Source organism: Nycticebus coucang, chromosome 10, assembly GCF_027406575.1.
Source record: "Nycticebus coucang isolate mNycCou1 chromosome 10, mNycCou1.pri, whole genome shotgun sequence".
Taxonomy (NCBI): Eukaryota; Metazoa; Chordata; class Mammalia; order Primates; family Lorisidae; genus Nycticebus; species Nycticebus coucang.
In genome coordinates this window covers 26,508,735-26,532,960 of record NC_069789.1, presented here as the reverse complement: position 1 = coordinate 26,532,960, position 24,226 = coordinate 26,508,735, and the positions used below count along the sequence as shown (strand labels likewise).

At 39.5% G+C, this 24,226-nt stretch overlaps 1 protein-coding gene across 1 annotated transcript in view; it reads right to left on the bottom strand.

Moving 5' to 3' along the window:
- Window positions 1-24,226, bottom strand: part of LOC128596366 (formin-2-like) — a 275,022-nt gene that overhangs the window by 146,494 nt on the left and 104,302 nt on the right. The window contains exon 5 of the mRNA XM_053606029.1: window positions 93-1,846. Within this exon, the coding sequence (XP_053462004.1) occupies window positions 93-1,846 (1,754 nt within the window). The remainder of the gene's footprint in view (window positions 1-92; window positions 1,847-24,226) is intronic.

Genomic DNA, 24,226 nt, shown 5'->3' with positions numbered 1-24,226 from the left:
TAAAAAATACAGTCGTTTTCCCAAGAGTTTTAAGGTAAAATTCTCCCCTCGTACTGACAAACTGTGCAAAGACGAGCTCGTTCTCATGTTACCTTTTACTGTGCAGTTGAATTCTTGTCCAGTAAAGGGGTTTCATTGGGCAGCAAGGCTCTATTGGCTGCTTCCGAGTCCCTTTGTCCTGATTCATCCCTAGTCCAAACAAGCCAGATGTCAACGGAGGAGGAAGAAATCCACACACCTGTGGTGTCGATAAAGTGCTACTGCCAACTTGTGGGGGGAATGGAGGACCTGATCCAGGAAGCAGAGGGGGTGGCGGGGGTGCAGGGACTCCTGCCCCAGGTGGAAGAGGAGGGAGAGGGGAACCTGGAGCAGGCGGAATCCCCACACCTGGCAGAGGAGGGGGAGGAGGTATACCCACTCCGGGTAGAGGTGGGGGAGGAGGTATTCCTGTTCCTGGGAGAGGGGGAGGAGGAGGTATTCCCATACCAGGAAGAGGAGGTGGAGGGGGTATCCCCATACCAGGAAGAGGTGGGGGAGGGGGTATCCCCATACCAGGAAGAGGTGGGGGAGGGGGTATCCCCATACCAGGAAGAGGTGGAGGAGGGGGTATCCCCATACCAGGAAGAGGTGGGGGAGGGGGTATCCCCATACCAGGAAGAGGAGGTGGAGGGGGTATCCCCATACCAGGAAGAGGTGGGGCAGGAGGTATTCCTGTTCCTGGGAGGGGAGGAGGAGGGGGTACTCCCACTCCTGGAAGAGGGGGAGGAGGAGGTATCCCGGTACCAGGAAGAGGAGGAGGAGGGGGTATTCCCACACAAGGAAGAGGAGGGGCAGGGGGTATCCCAGTACTAGGAAGAGGAGGAGAGGGAGGAGGTATTCCTGTTCCTGGGAGAGGAGGGGGAGGGGGTATTCCCACTCCTGGAAGAGGGGGAGGAGGAGGTATCCCGGTACCAGGAAGAGGAGGAGGAAGGGGTATTCCCACACAAGGAAGAGGAGGGGCAGGGGGTACTCCTACACTGGGAAGAGGAGGAGCAGGGGGTATTCCTTCTCCAGGAAGGGGAGGTGGAGGGGGTGGCAGCATGTCTATGCCCAGCCGAGGAGGAGGTGGGGGGATGGCTGCACTGGGCAGAATAGGCACAGTCATGCCAGGGAGAGGGGTAGGTGGGGGAGTCACCATGCCCAGGCGAGGCATGGAGCTGGAGGACTCTGTGCAAGGCAGCGGTGGTGGGGATAGGATGTCACAGCTGTTTTCAGGGGAAGAGAAAACAGAGTGTTCATGGCTGGTTTCAAACTCAGTACGAAGAGAAGGATGGGACGGCTGTGACCCAGGCTGTCCTTGACCATCAGACCACAGAAGGGATGAAGGTGGTGGAGGCTGTGAGATGCTCTGTATGGACTGATGGGCATCGAGCTGGACTGATATTCTCCTTGGAGACACAATCAAAGAGATCTCTGAACAGAACTTTGTCTGAGGTCCAGAAGGTGAGGACGGAAGAGCTGACTCTCCATTTTCAGCCCCAGGTGGGCAGGGAGCACCATCCCACAGTGCACTCACAGAAGGTAGTGTCAGTATCCCGCCCTCTTCCATTGGGGAAGTCTGTATTGATTTTGCCTGTAAAGTCCTTTGATGCCGAACATCATTTTCTCCTAACCTGAGAGCTTCAAGACGGACATCTTCTGAATGTGTCACTCCATTCTCAACGTCTCGATGGCCACTGGCCACCTCCATGTCCATGGCAGGGTACTGCTTCTCCAATTCAGCTATTTTGGTCCTCAAGTCCTCAATGGTCTGCTCCAGCTGCTGAATTACAGTTGCCTGCCCCTCAGACTTCCCATCAGAAACTTCCTGGGGGGGTGAGGGGCAACAAAAATAGGCACAGTGAAACATGCAATAAGGAAATATCCAAATATCAAAAACTTAAGCCAAATCCTATTTGTTTGTAGCAATATTTCCAGAAAGATCCCTCCGCAGAAATACACTATTAATGTTTCCATGTGTCCCATCTTTTCCCCTGGATTTCAATGACTTCATTGAGGACAAGTAGACCACTGAGAACAGGGAAGAAAATTCTTGGTGATGAACAAGTTTATTTCCAAGACAAGTATCTCTCTTTCCTGCCTAGTGACATTTGCTATTAGGATGTTCCTTACCACTGAACCCAGTCTCCAATAAGAATATGTGAAATATTTTTGACATCTACGCAGGCCTGTGACTTATAAGCACTTGCCATACCATTTATATATATCGTGTTTTCTAAAATTTTAATATCTTACCCAAGGCATTTCAATAAGTGATAATTAATGTCCTCTACAAATTATAAAGACAGTTGATAACAATTGTGTCAAGGTATTGGTCACTCTCACATCTAAGTTGTATCTTCCTTTTCCAAGACACATAATCAACTAGGGTATCATTTTAAAAAAATGTTTTGGAAAGAAAGAAGGGGAAAGCCCTATAGAAAAATTACATACAAATAAAAGATAAAAAAGGAGAGAGAGAAGAAGGAGGAAGGGGTAAATAAAAAGGAAGAAGAACAGGAATAGTTAAAGGGAGAAGAGAAGGGATCACCAGCCCCAGCCATGTGAAACTACAATGTCGGATAATTGCTCGCATGGGTGTGGATTTGCTCACTCGAGGCTGGAAAGAAAGACAAAGAGAGAGACAGACAGTTCTCATGCTGAGAATTATTTCCTCACAGCATTTAAGGGCTTTTCAAAGATGATCCCAGCAGAGACCACAGTGAAGAACTACAGGTCAATGTGCATGCACGCCTTCACCACATGGAGGCAGGAGCTTGTACTCTAAACCTGACTTTCCATATTGTGAAAGAATAATGAAGAGGTAACATAAAGATGATACTATATATAAAAATAAACTCTTATTGTGCTTGCTATGACTAAACTCTGGATCCAAGAAAAGTCTTCGCAAAGTAAAAAATAAGCATTTTCTTTATTCTTTATTAAATCTAAAACAGACATCCAACCCATTTACAGTGGAAAAAAATGCAGATGGACAATACAGAAATAGGTATTTACTATAAATGAAGTATTTTTGGTACCATGATATATGTGATAAAAATCTTCAGAGTTGGGATGGTGCCTGTGGCTCAAAGGAGTAGGGTGCTGGCCCCATATGCCGGAGGTGCTGGGTTCAAATCCAGCCCCGGCCAAAAAAACAAAAAAAATCTTCAGAGTTAGTTCCCTCCACCCCATGGAGGAAGAGGTGACATAAAATTTAATGGTCTTAATTCTAACTCCTGTTTTTCCTCCATCCTGCAAACTATATTTTACGCTTCATGAAACTTGCCAAAGACCAACTGTGATATTTGTTGAGAGTTGAAGAAAACTAAATCAAGTAGACCCTACTGTGAAACTAAAAAAGAAAATAATTTACTTTTAAAATAATAAGGAAATGTAACATACTTCAAATTGTTCAGCAAACTTTTGAGAGGTACTTTTATGTAAGTCTAGGTATTCATATAAATGTATATAAACACACACCCTATTTAAATCACTATTTTTTATCAATATCTACACAAGAGACTCAAGTATTGTAATTGCACAATTTAGAAAATCATGTCATATATCTAAGTAGTCTGTGGTAACAAAAAATAATAATAAACAATTTTAACATGCTATTTGGCCATTCCACTTCATTTCACTCTCCAGTTAGGATGCTAGTAAGTACAAAAACAAATGTCAAAAACCAGTACCCTAATTTATCCTAATAAAAGTACAAATTATTCAATACTTATGTTATAGTAGATTAGTAAAATACATAGATTATTTTCATTTTTCCAACATACTCTTAAAAGTGATGTTGATTCATTAATAAGTATGTTTCACATTATCCTACCTAGTACCTAACTAGGGTTTTCATTTTTCCACTGATGATCATGTTAAAAGGTTAGCTGATGAACAGCATGTAAGAAGTAGATTCTGGAAGAGTTTTTCAATGCTTAGGTTGTAAATGTTATTACATAGGCCAGTTCCTTTTCCACATAGATTTGAATATAATGAAAACAGCATAAAAATGAAAGGACACTTAGCAAAACACACACACACAGAAAAGTGAATTTAATTCATATGGCCTAGAATAGTAGCAACTATTACACCTCTTCCTACATGAATTTCCAGCCCCACATTTATAGACGAGCTTGTCCAACACAGCACCCAAAGCTAATGATAACAGACATCATACATAGTACACATACTAGTGACTATGAAGATGCCTGGGATATTTTTAACCTTCCTAATTTACACAGCCAGGAAGACAAAGGTAAAAGGAGACTCTCTTACACATGACAATCGGTACAAGAAAAAGATCTAAGGGGAATCCACTTAAGAATTTTTTGGCCGTTACTTTGGATTGGCACTCCCAACCTCCACCCACCCCTGTTCCTATTTATAGGAGTAGAAAGGAAAACTACATTTACAGACTCCCTTGCAGCTAGGTCGATCCAATTAAATATAGCCACATGTAAGATTGAGTAAAGTGGAATGAGGTTTGATAACCATATTCCTGTGTCACCAATTAAGATATGAAAACTTAGAGGTTCTGAAACATTACTAATCATCAGGCAAATGCAAATTAAAACCAAAGTGAGATACCACCTTACCCCAGTCATGGTGGCCATTATTAAAAAGCCAGAAAACAGGGTGGCTCCTGTGGCTCAGTGAGTAGGGTGTCAGCCGGCCCCATATACCAAGGGTGGCGAGTTCAAACCCAACCCCGGCCAAACTGCAACAACAACAAACAAAAATAGCCAGGCGTTGTGGTGGGCACCTGTAGTCCCAGCTACTCTGGAGGCTGAGGCAAGAGAATCGCCTAAGCCCAAGAGCTGGAGGTTGCTGTGAGCTGCGACGCCACAGCACTCTACTGAGGGTGACATAGTGAGACTCTTTCTCTTAAAAAAAAAAAAAAGTCAAAAAACAATAGATGGTGCAGATGTAGTGAACAGGGAACATTTTTACAATGTTGGTGAAAATGTAAATTACTACAACCTCTATGGAAGACAGTATGGAAATTTCTTAAAGAACTAAGAGTAGATCCACCATTCAATCCAGCAATCCTACTACTGGGTAGGTACTCAGAGGAAAAGAATTGTATCAAAAAGACATCTGCCTTTATGTGTTTATGGCAGCATAGTTCACAATTGCAAAGATACAGAATCAATCTAGGTGCCCAGCAACCAATGAGTGGATACAGAACATGTATACCATGGAACACTACTGAGCCACAAAAAGGATGGAATAATGCCTTTTGCAGCAACTTGGATGGAATTGGAGATGGTTATCCTAAGTGAAGCAATGTAGGAATGGAAAACCAAACACTGCATGTAAACAGTGTGAAAACCAAACACTCCTCCTAAGTAGGAGCTAGCTACAGGTTAACAGGGGTATACACAGTGGTACAATGGACACTGGAAACTTAGAAGGGGGATGCTGTGAAGGGGTGATAGGAAAAAAAAACTACCTATTTGGTACAATGTACACTATTCAGGTGATGGGTCCACTAAAACTCCAGGCATCACTTCAACACAATTCACCTAGGTATTCATTCATTCACCAATTCACAAAATCTCCTTGCACTCCTAAATCTATCAAAATTAAAAAATATATTTTTCGAAACTTAGAGATTCTCTTGAGTAACATTCCAATAGTCACACTCCATTTCTAAGGGTGGCCTCAAAAGTTTTAATCTCTCCTGGTAGATCAGTTGTATATGACTCCTTTGCAAAACTTTAGCTTAAAAACAGATCCTTTAAACTTTTTAAACTTTCCTTTAAAATGCCTAATTTTATGTATCATAATTAACCCTTTTGTTTAATATACCTAGCATAGTTTCTGATTCCTGCAAAAAATCCTGGCTGTCATATGTATCAGATACTAGTATTTCAGAATAAATTACAGGAAAAAAGTTTCTCTTTTTCCTTAAAAATTTTTTTATCAGATATGGCAAGCATGCACAAATTCTAAGAACTAAAATTACATTCAGTGTTAATTTTCTAACGAAAGTACACGGTGCCATAATATGTGACATCATAGCATCTTTGACGAAAAGATGGCCCTTTGTTGTAATCAATTACTATGTATGTGATGCAAGTTTTCCACCATCACCTTCCCTGACTTGAAGAAATCCTACAACTTCTGCAAGGTTAACAATTTCACCTTGCCTTGTAGTAGCATCGTGTGGTCTAAAACGTCCAAAAATCATTAATAAACTGACTCTGCCAAAACAAAAGCATGATGAGTTCAGAGGGGAGGGATTTGGGGTTGGATCTGATTTTATAAGCCATCAATTTCTTAGTGTGTATTTGTTGTATACTTTATTTATTTTTTAAAACAATGGTAATTGGGAGCATTTAGGTAATAAAAAGTTGAGATAACCAGGAAGGGACATACTTCATAAGTTTCAAAGGTTTTCAAATGTCAGATACAATAAGAACTAGAAGTAAGAAATGGCAGAGAAAATAGTGATAAGAAGACAAAATTCCAGAGCTGAATATTTTAATAAATACAGCAAGGCTAGCCTTGGATGCCAGGAAAGTGGCAGAGTCAAAGAATTCATGAAGATGCTAATAAAACAGACTGCAAAGACAAAAGTCTGAATTTCTATGGAAGGAACTTTTTTATACAGATCATTTTTATAGGGAACATAGAAGAAAAGGGCGAGAGACTATCTGCTTCTTACATTACACGTCCACTACAGAGAGAACAAAAAACCGATGGCCAGAATCTTCATTACCTCTATGGCCTATTTTGACCTGCACCATAAAATCCTGGCGCTGAATCAATGTTACAATCATCTTTTTCCATTCCAGAGAAGCAGAGCAATTAAGCTCATCTCAAACCTTAACTGACTGGCCTATAAAAAAGGCCGGCCATCCACTCTTACAGAGTAGCCAAATGTATGTAGGATTTGGGGTTCTGAATTTAGCTAAGAGTCTTCAAAGAATCTTATCAAGCCTTCCTTATCCAGGCTATCAGTCAGACTGGCTATCAGTCAAGGGCCAGCTGGCTCGCAGTGAGTACCAATTCATAACGTCAGCTGAGACGTTTTCTGTAGAGCTCTCTAGTCAGTGCTGTAGAGCACTGCTTGTCAGTAAGGGCTGATTCCTAATATGGGTTACATTCTTTTTGTTCAGGGATTTATAAAAAAATTTACATCATAAATATTAGCCATTATCAAGAGGAAAAAAAAAAAAAGGTAGTATATTCTCCAGCCATTTAAGCAAACATCCTACTCTCAGACCCGGGCTGAGTGGAATGAAGATCTGCAGGGCCCACCCACTGACAAAACCCAGATTTAATCTCTAGAAGGCTGCCAGGCGCTCTGTTGTCCACAGAAAGCCCTCAAGTTAGGAGTCTGCTCCCCTGTGTCCAGTGCCTGGAACTTAATCTTCCATCTCTTCAGGGTACAGCTGGAGGGAGGCCTATCAGATTCTCAAAGGACTTGACAATGGAGAAATGCACTTTTCATTATCTTTAGATTTCTACACTTTTCCAAAAGACTCTCAGCATTTCCAGTAATTGTGCAACAGTTTACCCAATGCCAATAGGGCTTTTTGTATTAAAAATTTAGATGAATACTTTTTAAAAGGAGAAAAAGAAAACATTGATCTTGACAATTGTGTACGGGACCTATAGAATGGGTGCATCCTTATAAATGGAGAGACAATACATCTATTTTCAGTTAGACAATAAGTAATATACATCCTTCATGTACCAAAATACTGATGTATCATGTATTTAAAATATTGTTTCAAAATGCCCCTAAATCATTATAAGTGATAGAGGCTGCCATCCACTTTGGCTCAACAATTATAAACAATAAGGCAGCCAAAATTCTTTCATTCCTGTATAATCTTATATGTGGGTGGTGATGGTTAGTTCTTATAAATTGTTTGAACATTTGCATATCACAAAATACAAGTTTCCATTAAAAAATGAAATGTTCACCCCAAATATTTTTCCAAATACAAGATTATCTGATTCCCAGAAAAAGAAAACATGACTGTACCATTAAGGTTACGACTGTCAAAAAGGGAGCCAAGATACACTCAAGTAAAACTTTGCTGAAAAGTTAATTTGCTCATCTTTGAAACTTTTATTATGTAAGCAGGATACTTTCATGGCCTAGCATATAAAAAACGCTTAAGTATGTTAACACTGTAATAACTTATTTGTGAATTTTAATAAGAGATATGTAATTCATTTTCTAGTATACACAGAGTTTCAAGTTCTGCTACATTCTAAGGCAACATTACTAACAAGTTTGGACATCTCTAGACATTGTAAAGTAGGAATTCTATTCTTCACAAAAGCTTATGGATTCTCTGCTTGTTATGTTCTAAATTCTCATTCTAAAGTTTTGGCACAAACCAATGGCATTCCAGATCTACCATAAGATCTTCTTCAATAATGAAACAGATAATGACTTACAGAAATTTCAATATTTTGGACTTGGAATGGATAGGACAAATCTCTTCCAATTCCCTCGTTGAAGAAGGAGACACGTGAAATCACAGATGGGCTGTATTGCTTTTACCATCTCTTTAATATAGTAGCTGCTATGTTGATGGGAAGGCTAAAGTAATCATCGTTAGTGAATAATCATAAGGGAAGCAATAAACATTTGGGAAAAGGGATAAAAAAAAAAAGGACAATAAACAGCCAAGGAAACCTGCCATTTTTGTTCTGTCTGATGTCTTCAGAAACTTCTCTCCAGTTATTTGAGGTAGGGTTGTGGCAAGGGTCTGGGCCATACTGTAAAGCAATCTATCCCTTAATTGTCTCAAATAGTGCAAGGAAGGAAAACACTAGTTTTACTTTCCTTTAATGATCTATGGATATAAAGTACAGATCCAGCTTTTCACTCCCTAACTACCTTCCTTGCATTAACACCCAACTTTTCTCAAATGTCATAAAAAGGAAAGGAAAAGTAAGAAAAAAGAGAAGAAATCTTCCTAAAGAAGAAATCTTGAAGAAAATCAAATGTAGTGGATAATGAATATTATTAACCTGAATGGTATGGCTGCCTTTTGACACTGCTGTTCTCATAAAAATTACTTTTTTTTTTTAGTACTTCTGATGCTCTACTATGGCCAAATGCTATACCTCCGGCCTTTACAAAGAATCTAATACTATTAACCACTCCCCTTACTACTACTTTTTTTTTTTTTTTTTTGAGACAAAGTCTTACTCTATTGCTCAGGCTCTGAGCCTAGCTCACGGTAACCTCAAATTTCTAAGTTCTAGTGACCCTCCTGCCTTAGCCTCCCAAGTAGCTCCAACTACAATACCCAGCTAAGTTTTTCTATTATTAGTAGAGATAAGAGGTCAACTCACTCTTGCTCAGGCTGGTCTCAAACTCCTGAGCTCAAGGGATCCTCCCACCTCGGCCTACCAGACTGCTGGGATTACAGCCCCAGCCCCTCCCCTTCCTTCTTAAAACCCTCTCTTCTCTTGGCTTCTATCGTTTTATACCTTTTCTCTCCATTTCTTTTTCTCTGCTCCTGTCCGTGGATTCTTTGGAGTGGAGACTTTGCCCCAGGTCCAGACTCTTCCAGGCACTAGGAGAGCTCATCAATGTTACATTTCAGTCTCTGATTTTTATACTGATAATTGAAAGTTTTTCTCTCTCATCAGTGCTTCCCTTCCATACTGTGACTACTTAGCTATCACTGCTATTTGATTGCCCTCTCCCTGTCTTAGTTTTAAAATGCATCGGAGGGTTGGGGGCGGTGGCTCATGTCTCTGATCCTAGCACTCTGGGAGGTGAAAGCTTGAGCTCATGAGTTCGAGACCAGCCTGAGCAAAAGCAAGACCCCATCTCTACTAAAAAGTAGAAAAACGGAGGCAAAAGGATCACTTGAGCCTGAGTTGGAGGTTGCTGTGAACTATGATGCCACGGCACTCTACCCAGGGTGACAGCTTGAGACTCTGTCTCAAAAAAAGAAAAATAAATAAAAATAAATAAATAAATAAAATGCCTCAGAGGGTATAAGGAAAACCCAAACCAAAGTACTTTTGCTATTCTTTCAACAATCAATAGCAAAGACTTCTATGACTCCAGTCACCAAACTATGCGGGGAGTTCTTCCTACTAGCAACCAATCAACTAATGGCACAGCAGCCACTAGCTGGATGTCCTCTAATTCAAATCAATTCTGACACTATCTACCTGAATATAGCATCAGATCCTACAGGTTAAGGGTCCTGTCCCCAAGACTAGTTTCGCTTCATATATTAGTTCCAAATCCAGGCTTCTAAAAAACTGCTGACAACTGTCAATAAATTGGGGTTCCCACCATTCCCTTCCTGGATACCATTAATTTGTAACAGCAGCTCATAGAGCTCAGGGAAACACATTTATGGGTAAAGGATATCACAAAGACTACAGTCAAAGAGTTGGACATGGCAAGGTGTTGTGGGAGGGGTACAGAACTTCCCTGCACTGGGCAGGGGGGAGGGGGGCTACCCCCCAGGAACCTCCACATGTTTGGCTACCTGAAAGCTCTCTGAACCCTATCCTGTTGAGTTTTTATGGAGTCTTCATTATGTAGGCATGGTTGGTTAAATCATTGGCCATTGGCGATCGACTTAAACTTTAGCCCCTCAACCCTCCTGGGGCTTGCCAGGGAAAGCTCAAAGTCAGGTAATGATTTCCTAAACCTTGTCTCCTCATGGCACTTCTCTGCTCAAAAACTTGTGGCTCCTAACTGCTGAGCATAAGACATTTTACATTTCTCCACTTGAATCTTCAATGGCCTGTAAAATGGGGAAATATTACCCAACCCTGCCTTCTGCAAAGCAGGGTTGCAAGATTCAATAAGATGGAGCCAATTCCTATTATCCACAATAGTTTTGTTCTAGAGAGTCAATGTGAACACTTGCTTTAGTGAATATCAAACCATTAGTTCTAGAAAAAGACACACGGTTAGAATCGTGCTAGACCTTGGTCACATCTGTGTCAACTGATCCTATACATATAATCTTTTTAAAATGTATGTTCCTGCTGAAAGACATCTGATTTAGTATACAGTGTTAACAGACTAATGGTGATGAGATCGCCAGCAGTACTTTCGCTCACGGCTGAAAGAAGTGGATCTGACACGTGTTTTCTCCGGAAAATACATTGCAGGTATCTCATACTTAGGAAACCACACAGCACGGGAGCCTATGCTTAGTGGCCATTTCCAACAAATCACCAAGAGAAAGCACAAAAAATGTGAAAAGCATGGCACAAAATAGACCCACAAAAAGGACATTTGTTTATAGCATGAGAGTTTAAGGCAGGAGGCCGAGCTTGGTCCTGTGCAACCTCACCTAGGGACTTTGCACAGGGAGTGACTCGGTTTTCTTGCCACTCTGTGCAAATGTGCAAGAGATCAGGAAAGCCCCACCTGGATGATATTTACGGGTCACAAATAATTTTAAGGAGTAGATGAGTTTGCAAATACAGAGTCCATAAAAAATGAGGAAGCATATTATGAAAGCAACTTTCAAAACTGCAGCACAGTGTATGGCCCAGATATAACGATAGTAATAAAAATAACAGCACACGTTTTGAGTGCTAGGAGCTCTTCAAAGCACTTTACATAAACGAATGCGTTTCAAGTCTATGAAACTCCTTAAGAATTATCATTATGCCCATTTTATAGATAAGGAAACTAAGGCAGAGTCAAGTGTTTTTCCTACTTTTTTACAAACATTCTCTCCTTGATCTAACTCTAGCCAGCTCCTCTGAGCTTGATCTTAAGGAGGCCTCAATCTTGGCCTGCAAAGGCTTAAACAAATGCGAACATAGTTTCTAACAGCTCAAGGCTGTATCCCTAAGATAACCCCAGTTCCCTTAAAGTGGCTGTTTGAGAAAATTCTAGGCCATCAAAACATTTTACTATTTCAACAAACACCTGAGGTCAGGAGCCCTGTGTCAGAGAATTGGGAGCAGGATAGAATCCTAACTTTGACAATGGCCAGTTGACACACACAGCTGGCCTAATCTCATGTACACTGACAAGCTCTTTGCCACTGTTCCCTCCTCTAACTCTCCTGAGCCTCTGTTCGCCTTCCTCCTACTCCTTCATTCTCCTCTAAAAATGCTGTCACCTCTGTTCAAATCAAAGTTGACTGCAGTTCATGCTGGAGTCTTCCCCCTAGTGCAACACTTACTACTGATATAAAAATCTGTCCTTACCATTTTAACTCGTGTCTGACTTTATCTTTGACAGTTCCCCAGTTAAAAGGGGAATAACTGGGATTTGTGCCCAGGCAAACTTGTCCAAAGCTCAGATCCTCAACCACTATGGGATGAACAGAAGCAGATTTTCTACCACTCCCTAAATGCACCCTCTGCTCTAGTCATTAGTCATGAGGTCTCCCACAAACTTATTCATCACACATATTTCGGGCTCCCCCAGAATACCTGGTACTGTGTTAGCAACAGTCTAGGAGGCGAGCATAATTCAACAATTCATGGAATAGGGACATCAGAAGGGTAAGGGTGGTATTGTGGTATTACAGAACTTAAAGTAATGGGAGAGTTGTTGAGATATCTCTAAATTGAGGCTTCTCAGGTCAAGTATCTAGGAGGAAGTCGAGTTTAGAGGACTTTAGATTAAGAAATAGGAATTAAGTAGATTTTTTTTAAAAAAGGAATTAGAATGCACAAGAAACACATCTATCAGTACAGATTAGAAGGCTCCTAAGCCTTTCAGAAAATGAGGGCATTTTTAAGCCAAACATGTAGGAAATGGTGAGGCTAAAGTCACAGGGTAGCCAAGGTAAAAACTCCATAGGTCAAACTCAGCGTCTAAATTTTCTCTCAAATGTTATGAGCAGTCACTGAATGACTTTAAGCAGATTTTAGACATAAGCAAATTTGGATTTTAGAAAGATAACTCTGGAGGTACTGTAGAGGAGAGATTAGAAGGGATTAAGACTGGAAGTAGAGAGACCTGTGGGGGGGAACATTGCAGTAATCCAGGTAAGACTGGGCTCTAGGTTGAGATGCTGTCAGGCTGCAGGCAGAGGAGGCCAAGGAGACGGGACAGCAGAGCTGGTCTCTGTAGGAGGAGTAAACTAAGCTCCCTCTCACATCACCTGGACTGCTGTGCTATTCCACCGCTCCTCCTCCTCAATGTCATGATCACTTCTACTGCTATACCTCATTCTATCTTCCAATCAATTGCTCTTCTTCCTCTCACCTGTCCAAACTAAGGGGTTGACCCAAGCTTCACCTTCCCTATAAACCTGCCCTAATTACAGTGTCTCAACAACTCTCCCATTCCTGTAAGTTCTGTAATACCAGCATACACTAAATATCCTGGCAGAATTATATTTTAAAAATTGTGTCATGTATACGGAAGAGATTTATCCCTCCCTAACTTAACTGTCTGCTTCTTCATGCCCACGATTTTATCTTACAATTAATTCTTTCCATTTCCTTCAATGTCTACCACAAATTTCTTGCACACAGTAGGTCAGCAGACATTCAATAAAGAATAAGAGTCCTCTATAAGCAAAGAACTTTTATCAGCTCCTTTATCCCTTTAGATCAGCTGTGTGAACTATTTGCCTTTTTCCACAGGCCATTAATAACAGTGTACAGCACAAACTAGTCTTGAACCATCTAAAACTCAGTGGAGCACAGGAATAACTTCATTTCACCTCCAAGGCCTATGACCCCAGAGAAAAACAATCTGTGATCTCCAATTCTTTCTTCACGTTCTCATCTCAAATTCTAACTACTTTCCAGATGTTAACTGGATTTATTCTTAAAACTGATAGAAGGATTTCTTTTCATTATTTCTAGAGCTAAAATGTTTACAATTTTCTCTAACTTCCTTGGAATTGTCACAAAATAAAAATGTCCTTTGCAGAAAAAAATCCTCCCCGCCATAGTAAGCATCTTACCAAATGTTACCGATTTTCATGTTGGCCCCCCGACAAGGGTAATCTTGCTTCTCCTCCCTTCCCAACCATCTCTTACTTATCTTTTCCGGACTAGTTTAGTCAATATATTTTTTGGTCAAAGCATTTATGGAGCACCTAAGAGGGATTAGACGCTGAGAGACTTCAAGGATGACTAACCGGTGGTTAGAGACCCCAGGGATCTTTCTCCCTCTCTCCCCAAAGCGCTACTTTTCTTACTCTGCTTCATGTTTTAGCTGTCCATGTCTCCTGGCCAGTGTTGTTTATTGGTTTCTAATTGCCTAGTAAATTCATATCACCTTTTGCCTTAAGTTAAGGAGGACTTCATGTTAAACAATGATTTTTTTCAACCCTTTTATGTATCTATAATATATTCCACCCAATTCAAATCTCTTCTTGTTTCTGTGAGTCTCTATCCTAATGTGTCCTCAGAATTAATTTCAGCCCACACTTCTCTTTTGATCTGAATAACGCTGCTTCTTTACTCTTCAAACTTTCCTACGCCGAGACAGTTGTAATCCCTCCAGCAACATCAACTAGGCTGCCCTGTCACTCATGTTCATTTCTTAGTTTGTTCCTAAAAATGTTTCTGAAATGAATAAGTGGTACTGGCTGGTCATTGTATAAAGAACAGCATAACAGATACCACAAGAATATCCAATGAAAAAAATATTTAATCTTCAGATAAATTGGCAGCTGAATTGGGCATTGAGGAGACCCCTAGAGCTGATCAGAGCAGACCATTTTTCTAACACTGGAGACTTTATTTACATATAGACTGTACAATATATGAGGGAAGAGAATACTGATTTTGTACAATCTCTATTACTAAGCCCTTTGTAAAAGATGTAGCCACTGATAATTAATAAATACTTTAACGTGCAGAGACCCAACTTTCACTTTCTACCCAAAGCTGGAATTTTTAAAGACCCACACTGTATTTTGTTTACCTTTCAACTAGTTCATTTACATTAGAAAGATGTCAAGGGTTTTAGAAAAAGACTTTGAAAAAAGGTTATATAAAACTCCAATAGCAAAAACATAAGTTTAAAACTGGGTGCACACCAGGTAGAGCGTGTTTCCGTAAACCAATCCTTAATTTAGAGACAAGTGTTTTTAATTAAAATAATTAGCATCGAGCTCTATATGTACTAAAGCAGATAAAAGGATTTACAGGTTAGTATTTCAAATGCCAAAAGATTAAAAAAAAAAATTTAGATACAGCAGATTTTCATTTGAAATTAAAATAATCAATTAGTGAGGTCTAAAAAAATGTAGTTTTGTTTTCAAAACTCCTAATTCCATAGGGTCATCAATGAAAGCATTCAAGGAGTAGCTATGGCCCTTTCTTTTCGTAGGATTGCCAGCTGTCTTTGCCTTAAGCATTAGACTCTCTGGCAACACCAGCCTTTGACTCCTCTGAGCTCAGAAGAGCCTTTATGAGTCATATGTTTTTTCTAGGGATATTGAGATCTTAGAATTATTAACTACAGGGAGAAAGTAAAAGTCAAAACTCATTCAATAAATTCCACTGCACTCAGATTGAGAGAACGGGTGCCTGAACACACATCTGAAGAAAAACTTAGAGGACGCTTTCCAGCACTGCTGCCTGCCTCTGACTAAGCAGTTGGGGGATCTCCCATTGCGACCACAGAGTAACACAGGCGGCACTGGAGGGACCAGAAAACCTCTTTTGTTCATCCTGCAAACAGAGCAAACTGGCTGAAAGCTTCTGGTTTCCTTCTGCTGTGGTAATTAACAGAGATACAGAGCTGCCATCTAGTGACTCAAAAGGAAAAGGCAAGGTGATTTACATGAAAATTAAGACTGTGAACTTCTGCTAAAAGGAACAAAGCATTCAAGTTAGTATGTACTGAAATTAACACAATTTAGGACAAATGTATAGGTAAACTAGTATACCTATGAGCCTCTATAATGTACCTTTACATCTCTCATAAATGGTAAAGTTTAAATACAATAGAATAACTTTCAAGTTAAAATGATGATCTGGGCATGAGACTGTACTAAATAGCCATAAGGTGATTATGAACATAAAACCATAAGTGTTTATCATTAAAGAGGCATAAAATCAGACTATACTCCAATCTTGGCTCAACACTTTATCAAATTTGTGAACTTAGACAAGTTACTTTTAATACCTATAAACATTTTCTTTATAGTTAAATGTGGATTACACTAGTCACTTTGAATGATTAGCATAAGGATTGCATAAGGTAAGTCAGTAAAGGAATGCCTATGCAATAGGCTGGTAATAAATTCTAGTTCTTTGTATCCCTCTATAGACAATTACTTTTTGGTTCTTATAAAATATACTCATATCATTTAAGAAAAGAATCACCCTACAAAATAAACTTTCAGGAGGCACAGCAAGATGGCTGAGGAGAAAGCTCCAGAGCTTGTCCCTCTGAATGAATACCTCGTTTAACAAGTGCCCACACAACCAAGCATCTTTGGAAGAATCCCAAATCAAGTTAGCGATCGTACTACCTGGTTTTAACTGACATCGAGGAAAGAAGCACAGAAGAGGGCAGAACGGACAGTCCTGCAGCGCCTGTGCCACCCCTCCCTCATCTCCTGGCCATGCTATGCTGGTGCACTGGGGAGAGAGAAGCTGTGTGCCGTGGGGAGGGGGAGTGAAGTCATTACACGGCCTTCTGTTAAAACTCAGGGCCACTCTGGCACAGGGACAGAAAGCACAGGGTAGAATTGTGTTACTGCCCATGGACGGAGAATTTAGACCAGCCCAGCTAGAGGAAAATTCTCCACCCTGAAGCCTGAGTACTCGCTAGCCCCACCACCAGTAAAGACCAGTCTGGTGCCTAGACTAAATGTGTAAGGCATTTAGGCCACAAGGGTTGCAGTCCTTGGGCAATTCCTGTGGCTGTGCTGGCTTAGAGCCAATGGACTGAGGTGCATGTGACCTGTGAGACACTAGCAGTGAACCAGCCAGTGCCTGTGTCACCCCTCCCCCAACCACAGGCAAAGTGGCTCAGGGAGAGTCTTTTACTTGAGGGAGGGAAAGTGAAAAGATCAAAGGACTTTGTTTTGCAACTCGGGTACCATCTCGGCCACAGGAAAATAAAATACCAAGCAGACTCCTGAGGTCCTTGAGCCCAGGCCTTAGTTCATGGAAGGTATTTCTGAACCACCCTGGGCCACAAGGAAACATGCTCCCTTGAAGGGTAGCCCTGGTTGGATTCATCATCTGCTAAGTCAGATGAATAAACTCTGAATAAATATCAGACGCGGCGCCTGTGGCTCAAAGGAGTGGGGTGCTGGCCGCATGCACTGGAGGTAGCAGGTTCAAACCCAGCCCCGGCCAAAAACTGCAAAAAATAAACATCAGAAGTAGCCAGGAAAAAAGCCATCACTGGCTTTGGGTAAGATTAGGCTAGTTTCAGGTGTGACTGGGTGCTGGTAGCCATGCAGAGAGTACCCACATCACTTCTCCCTCAATTCTAGCAGCCCAGCATAGAGAGTGAGAGACTTTGCCTGGTAATCCAGGGAATTCTCTTGTCTCTTACGAAGGTGGTCCACCAGAAATATGTAAGAGTCACAGTATTACTGGACTTGGGGCACCCTCAGTGCTGATAAACCAGCAGTGACCAGAGACTTGGACCACAACACTCAATCCCATTTGAGAATGTGGAAAGCCTTCACAAAAAGGATGGATTCAAACAAGCTCAGACTGTGAAGACTAAAATAAAGACCTAACTCTTCAAAGCCCAGACATCGATGAATATCCACAAGCATCAAGAATAGCCAGGAGACATGACCTCACCAAATGAGCTAAAGAAGGTGCTAGTGACCAACCCAGAGGGATAGAAAGGGGTGACCTTTTAAATAAATAACTCAAAACACCTGTCCTGAAGATGCTCAGTGAACTTCAGGACAACATAGAGAAAAAATTCAAAAGCCTATCAGAGATATTTAACAAAGTCTGAAATAATAATAATAACAATAATAATAATCATCCGGCAGAAATTCTAAAGCTAAAGAAATTGTCAGAGCCTCTCAAACAGCAGAACTGACCAGAAAGAAGAATCTGTGTGCTTGAAGACAGTCTATTTGAAAATGCATAGTCAGATAAGAAAAAAGAAAAAAAGATTGAAGTACACCTACAAGATATAGGAAATAGAACAAATCTAAGAATGATTGACCTTAAAGGAGATAGAGGGAAACTGCAGTAGGAAGTTTATTCAAAGACATTATAACAGAGAACTTTCCAAGCCTAGAGAAAGATAACAATATTCAGGTATAAGAAGGTCACACAACACCAAGCAGATTAGCCCAAATGAGGCTACCTCAAAGCAATTAATAATCAAGCTCCCAAAAGGCACGGATAAACAAAAGATTCCTAAAGCAGTGGTTCTCAACCTGCGGGTTGCAACCCACAGGAACTGTATTAAAGGTCGCAGCATTAGAAAGGTCGTGAACCACTGTCCTAAAGGAAGCAGGAAGAAAAAAAAACCATGTGTCTGGCAGCAGACTTCTCAATGGAAACCTTACAGGCCAGGAGAGAGGGGCATGACTTACTCGAAGTGCTGAAGAAAGAAAGCCTTGACCTAGGAATATAATATCCTGCACAGGCATCTGTATTCTTCAAAGATAAAGGAGAAATAAAGACTTTCTCAAACAAAACCTGGAGGGATTTCATTAACACCAGACCTCTCCTACAAGAAATTCTAAAAGGAATTCTTCAATCCAGGAAAAAAAATAAAGAATATTAACGTACAATAAGAAATATTCTGAAGGCATACAACTTCCTGGTAACAGTATGGGCACAAATACAGAATATTCTCTTACTATAATGGCATAATTGTAGTGTACAAACCACTTGTATCTTCAGTAGGAAGACTAAAAGGGAAATCTAACAAAAAAATAACTTTTGAGAGATAAATAATATAAAAAGATATGGATGAAACAAAAAAAGTTTAAAAAGTTAGGGGGTTGGAATTAAAGGGGAAATTTTTTGTTAGATTTCTCTTTTGCGCATTTGTTTGTAAGAAGAATTGTCATATACAAAATAATCGGTTATAAAATGTTTCTTGCAAGTCTTATGGCCATAAATACACAGAAAATGAAAAACAAGAAGTTAAAACACTACCAGAGAAAATCACTTTTAAAAGGAAGTCGGGAAGGAAGGAAGGACCACAAAAAAGCAGAAATCAAATAACAACATGGCAGTAGCATGTCCTTACTTACCAGTAATAACATTGAATATAGATGGACTAAATTCCCCAATCAAAAGACAGAGTTACTGAATAGATTAAAAAAAAAAAGCCAACAATGTTGTCTGGAAGAAACAATTTACCTCCAAAGACATACCTAGACTTAAAATTAAGGGATGGAAGAAGATATTCCATGCAAATGTAAACCAAAAAAGAGGAGTAGCTATACTTTCATCAGATAAAAGAGATTTTGAGACAAAATCTATAAAAAGAGAAAAAAGAGGTCATTATACAAAGGTTTGAATTCAGCCAGAGGATATAACAATTTTAATATATGCACCCCACACTGGAGCACCCAGACAAATGTTATCAGAACTAAAGAGAGAGACAGACCCAGTACAATAATTGCCAGTGACCTCAACATCTCACTTCCAGCATTGGACAGATCATTGAAACAGCAAATCAATAGTGAAACATTGGACTTAATATGCACTACAGACCAAATAGACCTAAGACATATTTACAGAACATTTCAACTAACACCTGCAGAATTCACATTCTCCTCAGCTCACAGATCCTTCTCAAGGATAGACCATATGATAGACCACAAAACAAGTCTCAAAAAATTTCAGAAAAACTAAAATCATACTAAGTACTTCCTTTGACCACAATGGAATAAAACCAGAAATCAGTAACAAGAGGAACATTGGAAAGATACAAACACAGAGAAGGTAAAAAATATGCTCCTGAATAATGAGATTAAGATGGAAATTTTAAAATGTCTTGACATGAATTAATATAAAACAAAAATACAACATCAAAACCTATGAGATACAGTAAAAGCAGAAAGAGAAAAGTTCGTAACCATTAGTGCCTGCATCAACGGAGTAGAAGAGCTTCAATAAACAACTTAATGATGCATCTCAAAGAACTAGAAGGACAAGAGCTAACCAAACCCAAAGTCAGAATTAAAGAAATAAATTCAGAACAGAAACAAATGAAACTGGAACCAAAAACAAAATAAAATAAAATAAGAAAATAAATCAATGAAACAAAAAGTATTCTGGAAAGATAAACAAAATAGACATGCCTTTAGCAAGACTAAAAAAAAAGACCCAAGTAAATATCAGAGATGAAAATGGAGACATATGAGGTCTGACAATTAAGTTTGCAAATGCATCCTAGAAAAAGTGTTACATACTTTATTGCTGAACATCACTGTGGTCACCTTCAAAGTACTGCCCCTGGGAAGCTATGAACTAATGCCACTACCTAGTCCACCCATCAAAGCAATTTAGGAACTCTTTTTCTAGAATGGCCATCAGAACTATGGTTGTATTGCACTTAATGTCTTGAATGTCATCAAAATGTCTTCCTTTCAATATTTCTTTCATCTTCAGGTAAAGAAAAAAGTCATAGGGAGGGAGATCAGGTAATTAGGGAGGGTGTTCCACAAAAGTTACTTGTTTACTGGCCAAAAACTTCCTCACAAGCAGTGCCATGATTCAAGAACCTTGCACTACTGGGGAAAAGTTCAGGGCCTTTTCACCTTTTCAATGCAAGATTTTCAGCATTTCCAAATAGTAAACTTGGTTAACTGTCCAGCTGGTACAAATTCATAATAAATAATCACTGTGATATGAAAAAAGGTTAGCGATAAAATTTTAAATCTTAATTTGGACTGATGGGCATTTTGGTCTTGGAGAACTGGCTGACTTCCATAGTGTACTTTGATGCTTTGTTTCACGGTTGTATTGGTACACCCATGTTTCACCACCAGTGATGACATGGCCCAAAAACATCATCCTGCCTCTCCAAAAGGTCTGGGCAAACTTTGACTCTCTTTTGCTTTTGCTCATAGGTGACTCCTTTGGGACCATTTTTGCAAACCATCTTTTCCGTGCTAAGATTTCCACTGAGGATGTTCCTGTTTGTCCACGGATGTTTACTCGGTCTGATATGCTTTTCACAGTCCATCAATAAAGCTGATGCACAGTTTGATGAACTCTTGCAATGTTTTCATCAGTTCTGCTTGTTACTGGTCCCCCGACCTCTCTTCATTAGTGACATTTTATCTCCCATCAGAAAAATGTTTAATCCATTTGTACACTGCCATTTTCTTCATGCTTAACCTCATAAATTTTAACTAACATATCCTTGATTTCACTTCCACACTTGCCAAGTTTAATAAGAAATTTCATTTATTTTGTTGCTCTAATTCAAGCTTCGACATTCTTGTGATGGCACACAAAATCATGCAACAACAATTAATGCCACTTAGCCTGATATCACAACATGTCAACATGTAGACACTGATATACCAAGGTTATGAACCCTTACTGCGTGTTTGTATAGTGCTGCCAATATAAGCACACAGTGGTAAGTTTACAAATTTAATTGTCAGGCCTTATACAACTGATACTTTAGAAATTCAAAGGATAGGCCTTTCTGGTTTGCAGTCTCGCTGCTACTGACATAGACACTTGGAATCAAATTGAAAACCAAGAAATGAAACTAACATCTTACAACCACCTAATCTTCAATAAACCAAACAAGAACATACCTTGGGGGAAAGACTCCCTATTCAATAAATGGTGTTGGGAGAACTGGATGTCTACATGTAAAAGACTGAAACTGGACCCACACCTTTCCCCACTCAAAAAAATTGATTCAAAATGGATAAAGGACTTAAATTTAAGGCATGAAACAATAAAAATCCTCAAAGAAAGCATAGGAAAAACACTGGAAGATATTGGCCTGGGGAAAGACTTCATGAAGAAGACTGCCATGGCAATTCCAACAACAACAAAAATAAACAAATGGGACTTCATTAAACTGAAAAGCTTCTGTACAGCTAAGGAAACAATAACCAAAGCAAAGAGACAACCTACACAATGGGAAAGGATATTTGCATATTTTGAATCCGACAAAAGCTTGATAACTAGGATCTAGAAAGAACTCAAATTAATCCACATGAAAAAAGCCAACAGTCCCATATATCAATGGGCAAGAGACATGAATAGAACTTTCTCTAAAGATGACAGATGAATGGCTAACAAACATATGAAAAAATGTTCATCATCTCTATATATTAGAGAAATGCAAATCAAAACAACCCTGAGATATCATCTAACCCCAGTGAGAATGGCCCACATCACAAAATCTCAAAACTGCAGATGCTGGTGTGGATGTGGAGAGAAGGGAACACTTTTACACTGCTGGTGGGACTGGAAACTAGTACAACCTTTCTGGAAGGAAGTCTGGAGAAACCTCAAAGCACTCAACCTAGACCTCCCATTTGATCCTGCAATCCCATTACTGGGCATCTACCCAGAAGGAAAAAAATCCTTTTATCATAAGGACATTTGTACTAGACTGTTTATTGCAGCTCAATTTACAATCGCCAAAATGTGGAAACAGCCTAAATGCCCACCAACCCAGGAATGGATTAACAAGCTGTGGTATATGTATACCATGGAATACTATTCAGCCATTAAAAAAAATGGAGACTTTACATCCTTCGTATTAACCTGGATGGAAGTGGAAGACATTATTCTTAGTAAAGCATCACAAGAATGGAGAAGCATGAATCCTATGTACTCAATTTTGATATGAGGACAATTAATGACAATTAAGGTTATGGGGGGGAAGCAGAAAGAGGGACGGAGGGAGGGGGGTGGGGCCTTGGTGTGTGTCACACTTTATGGGGGCAAGACATGATTGCAAGAGGGACTTTACCTAACAATTGCAATCAGAGTAACCTGGCTTATTGTACCCTCAATGAATCCCCAACAATAAAATAAATAAATAAATAAAAAGGAAATTCAAAGGATAATTAGAGACAACTATAAGCAACTATATGCCAATAAATTAGAAAACTCAGAAGAGATGGATAAACTCCTACACACATACAATCTACCAAGATTTAACCAGGAAGAAATCTAAAACCTGAGTAAACAGGTTTTAGAGATATAAACAGTAATAAAAAATATCCCATCAAAGAAATGTTCAGGACCTGGTGGCTTCATTGTTGAATTCTACCAAGCACCAAAAGAAGAACTAATATCAATCCTACTCAAACTATTAAAAAAAATATTCAAGGCACAGAGAATACCCCTAAACTCATTCTACAAGGCCTGTATTGCCCTGATACCAAAAGCAAAGACACATCAGCAACAACAAAAAAAAAAACTATAGACCAATATCTCTGATAAACATAGATGCAAAAATCCTCAGCAACATATCAGCAAACTGGATTCAACAACACATTAAAAAGATTCATCATGATCAGATGGGATTCATCCAAGGGATGCAAGGATGGTTCAACATAGGCAACTCAATTACCGTGATAGGTCAAGTCAACAGAATGAAGGACAAAAACCATATTATCATTTCAATTAAGGCTAAAAAAGCATTTGATAAAATTCAACATCACTTCATGATAAAAACTCTCAAATACTGTATATATAAGGAACTGACCTCAATATAATAAAAGCCATATTTGACAGACCCACAGCTAGTGCCATACTGACTGTGGAAAAAAAAGTCTAAGATCTGAAACATGGCAAGGATACCCACTTTCACCATTGTTATTCAACATAGTACAGAAAGTTCTAACCAGAGCAATCATATAGGAGAAAGAAATGAAGGGTATCCAAATCGAAAAGGAAGAAGTCAGGTTACCTTGTTTGCAGACAAAATGATCTTATATCTAGAGAAACCTAAAGACTCCACCCTAAAACTATTAGAAATAATAAACAAATTTAGTAAAATTACAGGATACAAAATTAACATACATAAATCAGTGGCATTTCTACATAGTAACAGTAAATAATCTGAACATGAAATCAACAAACTAATCCCATTTATAATAGCTATGAATAAAATAAGATACCTGCGAATAAACTTAACCAAAGAAGTGAAAGACCTCGTTAACAAAAACTATAAAATACTGATGAAAGACGTAGAATAGGAAATTGTAAAAAGGAGAGATATTACATGTTTGAAAATTAGAAGCATCAATATTTTTTAAATGTCCATACTATTTAAAGCAACCTACAGATTCAATGTAATGTCCGTCAAAATACCAATGACCTT